A 14,145-nucleotide genomic window follows, 5' to 3' on the forward strand; every position below is an offset into this window, starting at 1 on the left:
GAGGTTTTCTGCAAAAGGACTACCTTTGTTGCCAGTCTTAATCTATTTCTACTGAAACTGTTTGTTAGCATTTTCCTGTGGATGACCTGAGGAATCCTTTATTATTATTATTTATTATTATTATTAATTTATTTATTATTTATCCTTTTACATTACTAATTTTATTACAAGGTCGGGTGTTTTTTTTAATGTACTATAAAAGCCTGCAGGTTGGTACCCCGCCCCCCATTTAGATTTGAATAATCTCCACGTTCAGCACCTTAGACAGCGAACTAAACAGTGATTGGGTCAACAATAACAACGTCAAGGATTAGAGTAATCCCACCATTGGCCTGAATCAAAGTGACAGCAGACCTCTTCTTTCTGATTGGTTGAAGGTAAAGACAGTTTGTTTGTTTGTTTATTTTCCTTGCTGCAGTTTTTATCGTGCAGAAGAAATTATTATTCATTGTCCTTTGATTTATCTGTTGGTGTTGGTGGATTGTTATTCACAGTGGGTTCAGGAGGCAGGTGAATCTACTGTGAGAGAGCACGTTGCAGAGGGAAGCTGCTGCTCTCAGGAGGAGGTAAGCAGATTATGTGTCCCGTGGAATCAGTCATTCCTGGCTGTCATGAGCAGCTACAAAGTATTCAACATGTGTAGCTATAGTGCATCTCATGTGGTTGCAGTTTGGATGAGATTGTCTGCTCCATGTGTGGAGTCTGTTAGTATTAGTTGATGGCTGATAAAACCAGAAGGATTGAGTTGTAAAAATCTTTTCAGCCCCACAGAGTCACACAATAAATCTCCCTGTAGAACACCTCACTGGCAGACGTGTGCTATTACACCCACAGTTAGCTGCTTTCATGTTGTACTTAGTGTGATCAGCTCCCTCGACAATCAGCGCAAATCAAAGCAAACTAATCACTTATAATAACCTGAAGTTTGTCCTTGTTTGACAGGCTGAAGGGGCTGACAGAGGAGCAAGTCTATCAAAAGCAAACTACCCTAAATGGCTGGTTAGTAATAAACAGACACACACAAAAGGAAAATTTAAAAGCAGACATTTGTAACTAACTGGGTTTTTTGGGGGGGTTTGTTTCAGAGCCAAATTTTCCTCCACTGCCTGGATTTATTCCTCTCAAGCCATGCTTCCATCAAGACTTTGAAGACATCCCTGAACAGCACCGCAGCATGTGCAAGAAAATGTACCACCTGTGGATATGTGAGAGGCTATAAGAACTGTTGGATGTTATTCTTAACTCCTAATTGCACATCATTTTAGCATTAACCTATGATGGGCTTAGCTTGCTTTCATTTAAAAAAAACAAAATGAAGGTTTTACCATCAAAGATTAAATTGCACCACTATGTTTCTACAGTACTTTCCTTTAGATTACATGTTTCCTTCTCTGTGATCAGACACTATGGAACAAAGAAATGGTTCATGTTGTGCTTTAGTTAAAATATACAGTACATTTTTTGACTGTAGTTGTGATAACTAGATGGGCTTGTTTGCAGTCAGTCAAACACAGCAGATCTCATGGTTTGGACAGATCAGTAAATAAAAAAAAATTAAAAAAAAGGCTGAATCTTTTTTTACTCAATGCGGCACAATGATGTTTGTGACAGACTTGAATAATCCCTCCTTTTCTGCTAGATATGCAGGAGCGAAGAAAAAAAAAGATAAAATTAATCCAGCGTTGATATGAAAATCGTATAATAATTTACCACATGGGAACAATTCAGTAACTAGGTACTGGGCGATATGAAAATATCAAAACATGTTAGGAGCTCAGGTGTGGATGCAAGGAGGTAAATTATTTTTACTAAATGCAATGAGCACAGAAGATCCTCTTTTTTAATTTAAATGCTGTAGCTCAGTGTTGTGTAAACAAATGTTGATTGCAATATCAAAATTATTTCCTCTGTGAAATAAAAGAGGAGATTTGTTACACTCACTCTGAATATCCTTTAATTCAGCAAACATTTTTTTCTTTCTGAAAGCGCTTTTTTTTGCTTAAATGTTTTAATGCTCCAATTTATTGTTCATTTGCGTTTTGTGCCAACTTTTGTGTTGCTTTATTATTTATTTGCTACAGCCCGCAGATGCAATGTGCTTGTTGCTATTTAGACTCCAGAATCGTTTTATTTTTTATGTTTGTGTATTTCTTCTATATTAATTTGTGAAAAGCATTTAAAGTCAGAAGCATCTGGTGTTTTCTGATGTTTTTGGTCTATTTTTCAGGTTCATAATTTCCTTGCAAAACATTTAATTCCCTCTGTAAACCCACATTTTAAACTGAGAAGCCGCCCTTGATAGAACAAAAGGAAAAGCAAGCACAGTCCACATGAGAACCAAATGTGTGAACAGAAATTGTTTCAACTGAATGGCTGGACACAAATCATTTTGTGAGACATGATAAATTAGTCATGCCTATTATCATCTCAGTGCCCTCTCTCTCTTTCTTTCTTTTTCTTTCCTCTCCATTTGAACGAGCACGTATTAAAAAGATTCTGTCTGTTTGCATGTTTTTTACCTTTGACGGGAGTTTCTCTGTGCTGCTCTTGCAGTGAACAGTGCCACACTTGTAGTAAATCTCATTGGCTGCTTTGCTTGGATGTTTGGTGGAGGTGGAGTGACCAACTTTGGACTGGCCATCATCTGGCTCCTAATGTTCACTCCTTGCTCCTACGTGTGCTGGTTCAGACCCATCTACAAGGCCTTCAAGTAAGATTTACAGAGTTTTTTTTTTAACAATCTATTAACGCCAAACTGTTCCAAAAACTTGTAACAGTTTGGAGCTGGAGTTGGAATAAAACTAAAGTGATACAAGATAATGCAAACAGTTTTACAAAGTCTTACAAATAGGCATTCTGCACAGTTATAGTGATATGAAAGATGTCTATTGCAGATTGTAGATGTTTATTGCTTTTGTATGTTTTTTGGTTTTGTTTTGTTTTAGGACTGACAGCTCCTTCAACTTTATGATGTTCTTCTTTGTGTTCATGGCACAAGTTGGAATCAGTATCATCCAGAGCATTGGCATCCCGGGATGGGGAGTATGGTGAGAGTCAAAGAGAGGCCAGACTCTTTCATTTCTGTTACTGAAATGGAATCTGTTACTGAACAAAAAGCCCATTTCTTTACAATTTTTTTGTGTAGCCACAATATAGAAACATTCAGACATGATTCAAAAAGAAAACAAACAAAACAACAGCAACAATAAAAATGTCCTCATTTTAAGAAATGTTCTCTGAGAAACTGCAACCTCACTGTCAGGGTTTGCAGAAAGAAGGAACAGAAACAACTTACATGTTAGGAAGAAGTTCAGGAAACCAAGAATCAAATATAATGAGGAACAAATAGGAAACAGGTGTGTGGAGGAAAGAGAGTGGGGCCGTGATCAACAGAACCCAGAACAAGTGTGCAGCAAGAAAGCACAAAGTAGAAGACAAAAAGTTAACAAAGATGAAGGACAATACTAATAGGTAAAAGTCTAACGTGAACACAACTGAAACTACATTTATTTTTAACCATAGTTTAATCATTATTCTATGACTTACAACACCATTAAAAATTGTTCTGCAATAAAATGTAAATTGCTTTTTTATACCTTACAGTCAATTTTACTATTACTGATGTTATTCCGAGCTTTAACTCCAAAGAACCATTTGATCAGTGAGGTAAAACATATGGCCATAGGGCATTAAACATTCTGCTTCACAGTCTTCAGTCACAGGTACTGTAATTATTAAAGAAGGCAGTTTATAAAAAAAATATATATATAGTTTTGGGCTTGACAGTTACTAACATTGAAAAAAACTTGGAAAAAAAATCACAACTTTGGCAATTTGATGGGGCTTCGAGATATAAAAATCACTTTGATGTGTGCTGGTGTGAGCTCTGAAATTAAATACTCTTTGCTCTCATGTAATGTATTACAGTGTTCATATTTACACTTATTTCAAAATGCTACACATTCTGCAGTAAAGGTGAGCAGAGGGTATTGAGAGTTTCACTAAAATTCTCTGCAAAGAAGATAGAAAAAGACAGAAAGGAAGTAAAGGCTACAGTATCATAATTTTGTTGGATTCTGACTCAAGTAGAACTCATAAATGTTTTATTAGAACGTCAATTGTGTCAACTTGCTTAAAAGCACTAAAGACTATATTACATCTCTTTTACTACAGATACCCACCTGCACATGCACTAATGTTTCAATTTCCCTCACTGGAACAAAAGCCACCATTACACCTGAAAAGGATCATATTTGCTTTGGGAAGATTTTATAATATTTTTAGCTCAAGCAAGATCTCTCCTCTGAACAGATTAAGTGTTTTTTTTTTCTTTTTTTCTGCTACTTTCATTAAAATGACAGTGAAAAACCATCAGATATTGCCCCTTTATATAACTTTTACGATAGTCCTGTTATTGGATTTTGAGAGGCCAATAAAATAATCTTGAAAATGTCGCCTGGCTCCAGCTGATGATCAGAAATTAATATTATTACAGCCTCCATAAAGTTTGTAAATGTCAGCATGTGCAGCCAAATGTTCCCAAGCATAAAACTTTAACTTTTAATAACACAGCACTCAGATCTACTGATTTATTAGCATCCAGATGTTAAGTTGTGGTTTCATGTGGATGACAGTAACAGATTATCTCAGCTTCTGTGTTCAGACTTTGTGACATTTGTTGACATTCATATTTTTTGTCTTTCAGTGGTTGGTTGGCAACCATCTCCTACTTCAGCTATAATATTTTGATTGCTATAATCATGCTCGTCCCTACAATCATGTTCACTGCTGTGGCCTCGCTGTCCTTCATTGCACTTACTAAGGTAAAAGTTCTTTACCAGGTCTGATAAATAAATGTCTTTATCTAAATTAAGATATCGACATAGTGTGTGTAGAAACATGAATCAAATAAAAACATTGATATAATTTTCTGTTATCATTGTTCATCGCCACAAAAGGTGGATTATAGGATAAATACTTGTGTATGTGTGTATGTACTTCGTGCTTTTTTGTCTGTTAGCAAAAAATCTCATGAACCAGAGAAAAAAAATATTTAAAACTCCCAGAAAGCAGTCATTCAATGCACAAATGGTTACAAATAAAATAACCCATGCATACAATATTTAAAATAATTAAAACCACCTTCTTTCCACCTGAGATGGTGCTGACATTCCTTTGTGATGCCACATTTCCTGCAGATCCATAATTTCTACCGAGGCACTGGTGCCAGCTTCTCCAAAGCTCAGGAGGAATGGGCCACAGGGGCCTGGAAGAACCCTCACGTCCAGGCAGCAGCCCAACAGGCCGCCATGGGGGCAGCTGCCGGAACCATGCAGGATCAGTACTCCAGCCCACATTATGAAAATCAGATGTAGCATCGCCAAGACCAGGGGTGTCACAGATGTAACGCCAAAACTGGAGTTTGAAAGATTGAAACCATCTCCCATCACCAAGGTGATTATTAAAATCAACGGGATGCCTTCAACGCGTAACAGTGCAGGCAACTAACTAACTGTGGTATATTAGATCATTTTATATATAACTAAATATCTATCTTTCTAAATTTGAAAAAAAAATAAAATAATAAGTGTTAGTGTAGTGGCTGTAACTGTACCTGCAAGGTAATTTATATACATGAGGTTCTAGAAATGTGTTTAAGTAAAACCAAATAGACTTCAGGCTTTCATATTTGTTTCATTCAAAATACAACTTCTTGTAATGTTGATTAAAATGTTCAGCATCACCTTTTTTATTGATAGTGTTCAGATGAAAAAAAATGGTGCAATTTTATTATTTTATTTGTTTTGAACTAAAACAACCAAGGAATTATGTGATACTGTAAAGTTACAACGACCTCAGAAAGGTTTTAAAACATACATATGCAATTATAAAAACTTCTACTGTGATATACAATTTTGTCAGTATTAATCCAGGTCTTTCAAGTGGATGTAGCTAATCAGTGATAAACTCTTGGAGTTGCCTCTGTTTTGTTTCCTGTTTTACACCGCACTCTGAAAACTGCAAATTAAAATCACAAACTGACTTAACTAAAGTGTCATGTGTAATCAGTCTTATTTTTGTTGAAAAATAGGAAGGATTTTGTACTTTATGTCAACTTGATCTGTGTCCCTTTGCGAGATATACTGTGTATTTTGCATTTTGAAAAATGAACCTGCCTTTCTGCTGTTTGGCTGTATGACCACAGAGAGGCGCTGATGGATCTTGAATGAAATAAATAAATTTAAAAAAAGCTCCAACATGTACACATGTACCCTCAGAATTCTTTTAAATATTATCTTAATTTATTTTTCCTCAATCTGTAATTTGCATTATTAAAGAAAAGAAAACAAAAATATGGTCAGTTTTATTGATGGCACGATGGCGGAGGATGGAGACAGAAACATTAAATGCGCACACCAGAGAAAAATAGTTGTTGGTGAGAGTAGCTCAGTCATTTTGGGATTTTAAAAACAATAAACATCAGGTTTATACTCAGCAAGATTCAATATTTGTAGAAAACAAAAAGCCTATTATTTGAGTGTTTGTGATGTTTGCTCCATTTAATCAAGACATTCTACTCAATCATTATTAATATGTGCTTTATATTGTTTCCAATACATTACACACAGAAAATGATTCTTCACATTTAAACACTGTTAGTACTGAAAAAAATCACAAGATGGAGGGACATCGACTGGCTTTAGGTGGCAGTATTGTCCCACTATGGTGGTTCCCTCAGGCTGCTCACCAGGAACACAATGAGGCTCCAGTTTTTCCACGTTGTGTGTTACTAAAGTCATACAAGAGTACATGGAATCTAAAAACATTAGGGTGATTGATACCTCTTGCTCACCCCGAAGTAGTTTTGTTTCTCTCCTAAATTTACATAAAGCCAACAATTTTCCCCCGACACCCTGCGAGCAGGAGACATCAGAGAATAAATTTAAAATACACTTTGAATGGATTTATCTTTGGCTGTTCTTGCCCCCACTCATTACCTCTCCCTGTGCTGTGAGTGTGATATAAACACTTTGGGAAGTGGGGGAGCAACATAAAAGCTGCCTAAACTACTCCTGGTGTTTTTAAAACTGATTTCTTTTTCTTTTTTTTCATTTATGAGAAAATATCTGTCCACATTATTCTAACAAAACAGCTGAAATCCCCATGCTGGGCCACTAGGCGGTGAACACATCTTCATTACCAACACATCAAAATAAAGAGCAAGAACAATCCCAGAAGGACTGAAGATTCTTCTAAAACATTTTTAGTCTCATCCTTGTTTATATTGCTTACAAATTTCCCTCATTAATCTTTTCACTATAAAACAAACAAACAAACAAAACAATATTGGTGGCAGAAGAGGAGAAAATGAGAGAATATGGTAAAAATGGCAAAAAAAAAAAAGACTTCTTTTGTGCTTTGGTTTCTAAGGTTTGTTTTCTGCCCACACACATTCACAGAAACAAAAAACAAAACAACATTTCTTTTTTTCTCATTTTGGAATGTGTCTTTTTAAAATCTTTTTGCAACAAAAAACTCCATTTGTGTGTGGATTGTGTGTGGATGGGATGTGCAATGGCAGCAAAAATTGCAGTTTTTTTTTTTTAAAATAATGAGAGTAGTGCGGACAAGACCTGAGACTTCAGTACAGATGCCCATAGGACCCACCAACAAACACTGTATTGGCCGTGACGCGCCCTGTGTCGATTACAGCAAAGACTTGTGACACTGAATAAACAGTCTGACAAAATATATTCATAAATTCAAAATGAGTTACGACTAAACACGGTAGACTTTAGCAAAATCAATTATGTCCACAAAATGATTGTACAAAACCCACATCTCTCTTCCTTTTATTCTACAAAGTCAAAAGTTATATTTTAATTTGATTTCATAGTGGGCTACTAGTTACCATATCACAGCACCGGCCCCAAGTCTAATCTGCTTTTGATTCCAACAGCACCGGAGTTACTCTTCAGTCTGTATAGTCTCTTAGCTGCAAAGGCTTATTTGAGACACTGTGCCGATAAGGGAAAAGACGAAAGCAATTGGTCTCACCGCACTTCGTCTTGTGTTCATTTGACCCACGTTTCACAATACACTGAACTTTTACTATAGATCTCTTCCATTATTTTATCTCCGCCTCATAAGTCTAACAAATAAAGGCCAACAGAGAAAGGTATTTTCAAAATTCATGACACAAAACAAGCTGCTACCATATTGTTAGAGTTTAGATAGATGGATGTTTTTAACCAACAAAAAAGATTTCTGCATCAAAATGTTTAAAAGCTGTCAATTCAGAGTCATGATTATATTTAGCTTCTGAATGTCCATGTCTTTTGTTTGGCCCTGTTACAATATTCCAAACTTACATTATGAAAAGTATTGTTCTGGTCAAAAATGTGAACATGCCAACTTTCTTGCTGTGCCATAACTTTTAACCTGCTGTATCTGAAAAGAGTCAGACAAACCAGTTCAATTCTCTTTCTGTGCAGACTTACAGGACTAGTTTGAAGTCAGGTTTTGTAGAAATGATAAGCAGTTCATATCTTACTTTCTGAACAACATTAACTTAGAAACAGAGAACAGGGCTAAAACCACAGTGGATTGCTGCCATCTTAAAACAACCTAAATCTGAAAAAAATAAATAATAAAAACCACAACCACGTTAATTATGAAGCTAATTACGCTGACATCAAAGCACAAATATTTTGAAGTTTTTCTGACATGCAGGTCAAAACCAACAACAGCATTGAGGGGTTGTGGGAAAGAGCATAGTAAGGTGAACACAGAGGCCACGATATGACCTAAAGCTGACTGAGCACAGTGGGTTTTTGTATTCAGGTTCTCAGGAGAAACAGAAATAAAGTGCTCTTTCATGCTGTTAAACACACCCAAACACACACATTGAGAAAAAAAAAAAACTGCCTGAACAAAGGTGTACAGACAAGCAAACACACAGGCTCGTCTGTGCATCTCTGTGTACACAAGATTTACACGTGGATTTAGGATCCCAACACCAAACAAATTTGTGATAACTGTTTCCTGAGAGCAGCAGACCCACCCAGAAATCCCATGGGTAAAACTGAGCGGAGTGCAGATGAAGGAGCAGCTTATGTAAAGATGTTCTCACATTGTAATTTGCACCACAGAAGGCACAGTTCATGGCAACATTTCTACACAAACGTTTTAACAAAGGAGTTTACGAAAGGACCAAGGACAAAGTCAATATCTGTAAAGGAGTGGGTTAACCTTGCTCCTGTACATCTGCAGCCTGCATATTAGACAGTCAATAGTTAGGGCGGCTACGGATAGAATAAAAAGTAAAAATGGGAAAAGGTTACAACTGTGCTAATAATTATTTTAAAAATGTCTTCTTTTGAATTTCAGTAAAGTGGTGGATACTGCTGAACAACTGAGCTTGACTGAGCTTTTTGCAAGATTTCATTAGCAGTGTTACAACTAACAACAAAAACCTCACTGAGATCATCAGAGGTTAGAACCAAAGGAAATAACTCATTATAACTTAGAGGAATCACAGTTGTAAAAACAACTTGTTCTTTTAATAGTATAACTAATAAATACTTGTCTTATAGTGCATTACCATGTATGCCAATATGGCTCCAATAAATCTCTATTTGAAACATATCTACTTTGTTTAGAATTAAGTACAAATTTGTTATAATATTATTAACCGTCAGAAGGTTTCCTATGGTGTAACTTCTATTTGTGGTGAAGGAAATAAGATAGCCAAATAAAAATAAACTGTATACACAGTCCATATGTAAACAAACGGCAGTGTTGATTTCTACACTTGCAGGCTGCTTGGAGCAAATTGGATCTTGAATGAATGAACCAGTAAATCACATCTTGAATTTATGTTAGAGCTCTCAAACAATGAACATTTCGTAGTTAGTCCCATTTATTTGCAAATCTACTTTGTTTTGCAATCTTTTTTACATAAATTAATAATTTTCAAAAGAAGAAATATAATATACGTATGTACTATAATTGTCCCTTATTGCTCTGGCCTTGTGTGTAATCTGCAAGAGAAGTGAGTAATCACTCACAGTGCAACCAGGGTCCAGTCCCAGCTGAACTTTGATTTCGGTTTTGGCATAAAACTCAATTAAATAAACATAAGACCTGCAGCCTGGAGCTATTGGCATTACTTATTAAATAATCCCGTCCTAGATCATCTTTATGTGCGTGTGATGAGAGGAATCAGAGGCCGCCACTAAGGAGGGGTTACCCAGCTGTCTGGAGTGCATCCATGTTTATCAGCGAGGGATTGCTGCTGCCACCGGGCTGTGAAATCACTGATCTGATGATGGGAGTCGTCCCCCTGACAGTGCGGGAAACAGTGACAGTGGAGGCTGGAGAATGAGTCTGGTGAAATATGGGCCTGTCATCAGGGAGAGAGGCTGAGCACAGCGGCGCAGGGCCGTCGCTCCCCGTGGCTGGCTTCATCATTGACACTCCCCATGGAGCGGAGTGGTGGAGAGGGGGGGCTGGTAAATGAGAGAGAATTGGAGGCGACCTGATTAAGTCTTGAAGCCTATCTTACCTATACAAGTTGTCCTCATTTGTTCCAATTGCCTCGGACTATAAACACAAATATACCAACTTCAATTTCTGCCTTTCAAGGGAGGAAAGCCCTAATGAGAATTTATTGCCCTGTTGTTGTGACCATGAAGACTCCCAGGGATTTTGGAAGAATTGTGCATTTCCATGCTCCTTAAAACTGATGTGAGGGAACTAAGATGTAAGGAAGAATGCTGTTTTTTTCCCAGCAAAGTCTAGCAATCTCATTTGATGAGGTATCGAGTATTTAAATTATTAGCTGATGTACACAAACAAGGCTCAACACGAGCTGCTTCTCTGTTTTGTATTACAGCTAACACATTTATGCTGGTGTGAAGTAAAATATTTGTTAATTCAAATACCCACATACCCAAACATATACATATATATTAATATATATCGTGGAATGAGCTTTCTGTTTGGTATTAGCTATTATCAGAACAAATGAGCCAGCAACTGCAGCTGCACGGAAATCAGAATCCATATTTTATGCTCACTATTCAAAAGTCTTCATCCATTCACTCTTTCTTAGCCAGTATTTTCTCATCTGTCTCTATTCTTGCTTTACAAAGCCAGCCTTTCCTCTTACCTTTACCATGCAGCAATGTGTTGATCCCTATGGAAATGAAGATTTCCTTACAACTTTATTCATTTAATTAGGTTGCAAAGCAGAGCTACAGCCAGAAGATGAATTACCTGTGGCCTTGAGTTTGTGTCACAGGATCTCTACTCAGGAGTCTGCAAAAATTAGACCTCAACTCTGAAGTTTTTCTTTGGCAATGACAATTTGCAGACAGATCTCCATTCTCTCTTTACTACATTCAAATATTCTTGCAAAAAACCTGCTGCAGTGAAGAATGAAGGTCTGAAGTTATGTCTTTCAGCTGCGTCTCATCGTAGGGCAAATTAGAGTGAAGTGGTTTGAAAATTTATGAACATTTTGGTAAAGGGTAGTAAAATCCAAGTAATAAAAGAGAAGGTGCTTTTTTGTATGAAGAGAGTGCTTTTAAATTCTGACCAAAAAAAGTAAAGAAAAAGAAAAAAAAAGGAGTTTTATTTTAGATTACATATTATCTATAAATAAATTTATCCTGAATAATAGTTGTAAAAAAATGGGCTCAAAATTGGCCCAGTCTAATAAAGATGTATTCAGTGAAAGATTCATTAAGCTCTCGCATGTTCTGTATGCAGATTTCGGAGGCAAAGTGCCCCAGAAAAAAAAATAATTCTGATTAAACGCGAGTAGTAATTAAAATTTGAACACAAACACTCACTCATTATGTGACCTGGACATGAACTAATACACACACACACTGGCTGTGGCTGAAATGAGGCAGGGATGGGGAGGATGCGGTCTGGTTGTGAGCAAATTAATGAAGCTGAGTGATGTTAGTGTGTCATCAAAGTCATAAATTTAAGGTTTTGCACAGCATGAGAAAAACAAACATCTCGTATATAATAAATTTTCACATGTGCAGGGGAGAAAAACAACAACAACAACAACAAAAAACAAACATACATAACAGGATAAAATAATGACTATAAATTGTAAAAACACTTTGGTTCATATTGACACTTTGTCAATATGCACCATCTTAAAACCTTGAAGGGTTGAATGGTGACAGATCAAAATTTTAATTGCAGGTTGAACTACTGACAGTTACAATATAAGACTTTATTTATTTTTAAACGGATAACTTAGATATTTTTGTAGTGAAATTCTGCAAAAACGGTTATGTGTATATATATATCTTACCTGCTAAAACTTTATGGTTATTTACAAGTGCAAATGGTGACAGCAACAATAATAAAAACATATTTCTGATGCATTCAGACTGTACAGGCTATTAATAGCTAGTCCAATTGCAACCACTTCTAAAGTGGATTTTGTCATCCTAAACCAATTTCATAGTGGTTCATGCAAACCCTTTTATTTAAATATTTGCGCAGTTACCAGTTTTGTATTACACAGTTAAACCAGCAGACCCATCCATCCATCCATCCATTTTCCTTACCTGCTTCTCCATTCCGGGTCTAAACCAGCAGACATTTTATGATATTCTTGCAGGAAGAGCACCCTGGCTATACTGGAAGTGCAACAGCTAGTTGCTGCTGCCACTATATGCAGTTGCAAATAACGACAGCAATCGGAATTTATGTAATTTATTGTGTAACGTGACCATGACAACCACGGACATCTTTGTATTATAGTGTTCACATAAGACATAAGATGGCAACAATTCCCTTTGGTTTTGGCTGTGTTCGAACTAGCTGTTAACCAGTCAGACGTAAATTCTATTTCTCCAAACTGAGGCCCCTCAAAGAGCTATCTACAGTAGGTAAGACATTAATTGTTCATATTCTTTTCACAGAACTTCATTTCAAATTGTCCAAACTATTCTTTTAACACCTTCAGTGCACTTCAACTGTCACCTGGTGTCCTTCTTCACTCGTAATGCCAGGTAATTAAACCAAAGGTCATTTACAATATGCTGCCCTAATTTGGTAATGATAAACAACTCCATCTCCAGAAAAGCTGTTTTTTTGTGTTTTGCCGTTCTCAGCATTAACAGCATTGCACCCATGACCCCTCATCCTCCCACCCCCCAGTCTAGATGCTGTTTTGTGTATTCACTGATGTTTTGCAACTAAAAATGCTGGAAGATGTAATCAGTCTTGCTTGACTTCACTTGATCTGTTTCCTCAATTAGGTTGCAAGCTTACAACCGCAGAACGCTTGCTGCTTTAACATAGGTTTTTTGGTAAAGTCAATGTGGCCTGTTGTTAAAGGAAGTGTTTGTCTTGGGGGAGGGTTTTCACAGCCTTTCTTGCAGATCCTCTGTTTATCAGTGATCAGATATAACATTTTGTTGCCCAAAGCAAAGTATAAAAATGTGTGAAAGGATTTGTCTTTAACATGTTGCGACTAGCTTCATGTCTACAATACATTTCCTTTCTCTCAGGATGCTAACACAAGGTTTTACCACATGTGCTTTTGAAGAGGTGCTGACACGCAGAGCTCATGTGTTGAAGGAAAATAAAACTGCAACACCGAAGGAGGCATAACACATAGCCTCTATCAGAAATATTTTGCGAAAGTGTGCTGTTTGAATTGTTTGCGCAGTTTGAATGAGTTTAGGAAATTAACGTATGGCTTTGCATACAACTCACTATGAGTTTCTCTTGGAACAGGAAAAGTCAAGACACGGCACATGGTGGTAGGGGAACAGCATAATCTGATCCCTGCAATCCTGCAGAATCTAATGAGCTGTTCTGACCATGTACACTTCCTGCCTCATGAAGCCATTTGTGAAAAATTTGTCCCTCCACTCTCTACTTCCTCGACTTTCTAAAAACCGTGCCAGTGTTGGCATGATGCACACTGTGCATATTCCATATCTCAGCGATTCAGTGTGTGTCTGTTGGGTTTTGTTCTGTACACCCCTCAGGGTATTTTTATATGCTCCTCTTTGAATCTCACACTGTTTGGATTCACTAGGGAAACATCCTCCAGCACGTTTTGAATAATCACAATTGCATATTTGTTTGTGCCTGAACACA

At 36.8% G+C, this 14,145-nt stretch overlaps 1 protein-coding gene across 1 annotated transcript; it reads left to right on the forward strand.

Annotated features, from left to right (window-relative positions):
• The first annotated feature begins 229 nt into the window (after nt 1-229).
• On the forward strand, nt 230-6,272 carry LOC108240253 (secretory carrier-associated membrane protein 5-like). The gene is made up of 7 exons (XM_017423599.3): nt 230-566; nt 943-999; nt 1,086-1,205; nt 2,554-2,710; nt 2,946-3,047; nt 4,706-4,823; nt 5,199-6,272. Exons 2-7 carry the CDS (start codon nt 993-995, stop codon nt 5,373-5,375), a joined length of 681 nt encoding a protein of 226 aa, XP_017279088.1. The 5' UTR covers nt 230-566; nt 943-992; the 3' UTR covers nt 5,376-6,272.
• Nucleotides 6,273-14,145: the final 7,873 nt, after the last annotated feature.

Source organism: Kryptolebias marmoratus, linkage group LG15 (genome assembly GCF_001649575.2).
Source record: "Kryptolebias marmoratus isolate JLee-2015 linkage group LG15, ASM164957v2, whole genome shotgun sequence".
In the NCBI taxonomy this organism is placed as follows: domain Eukaryota; kingdom Metazoa; phylum Chordata; class Actinopteri; order Cyprinodontiformes; family Rivulidae; genus Kryptolebias; species Kryptolebias marmoratus.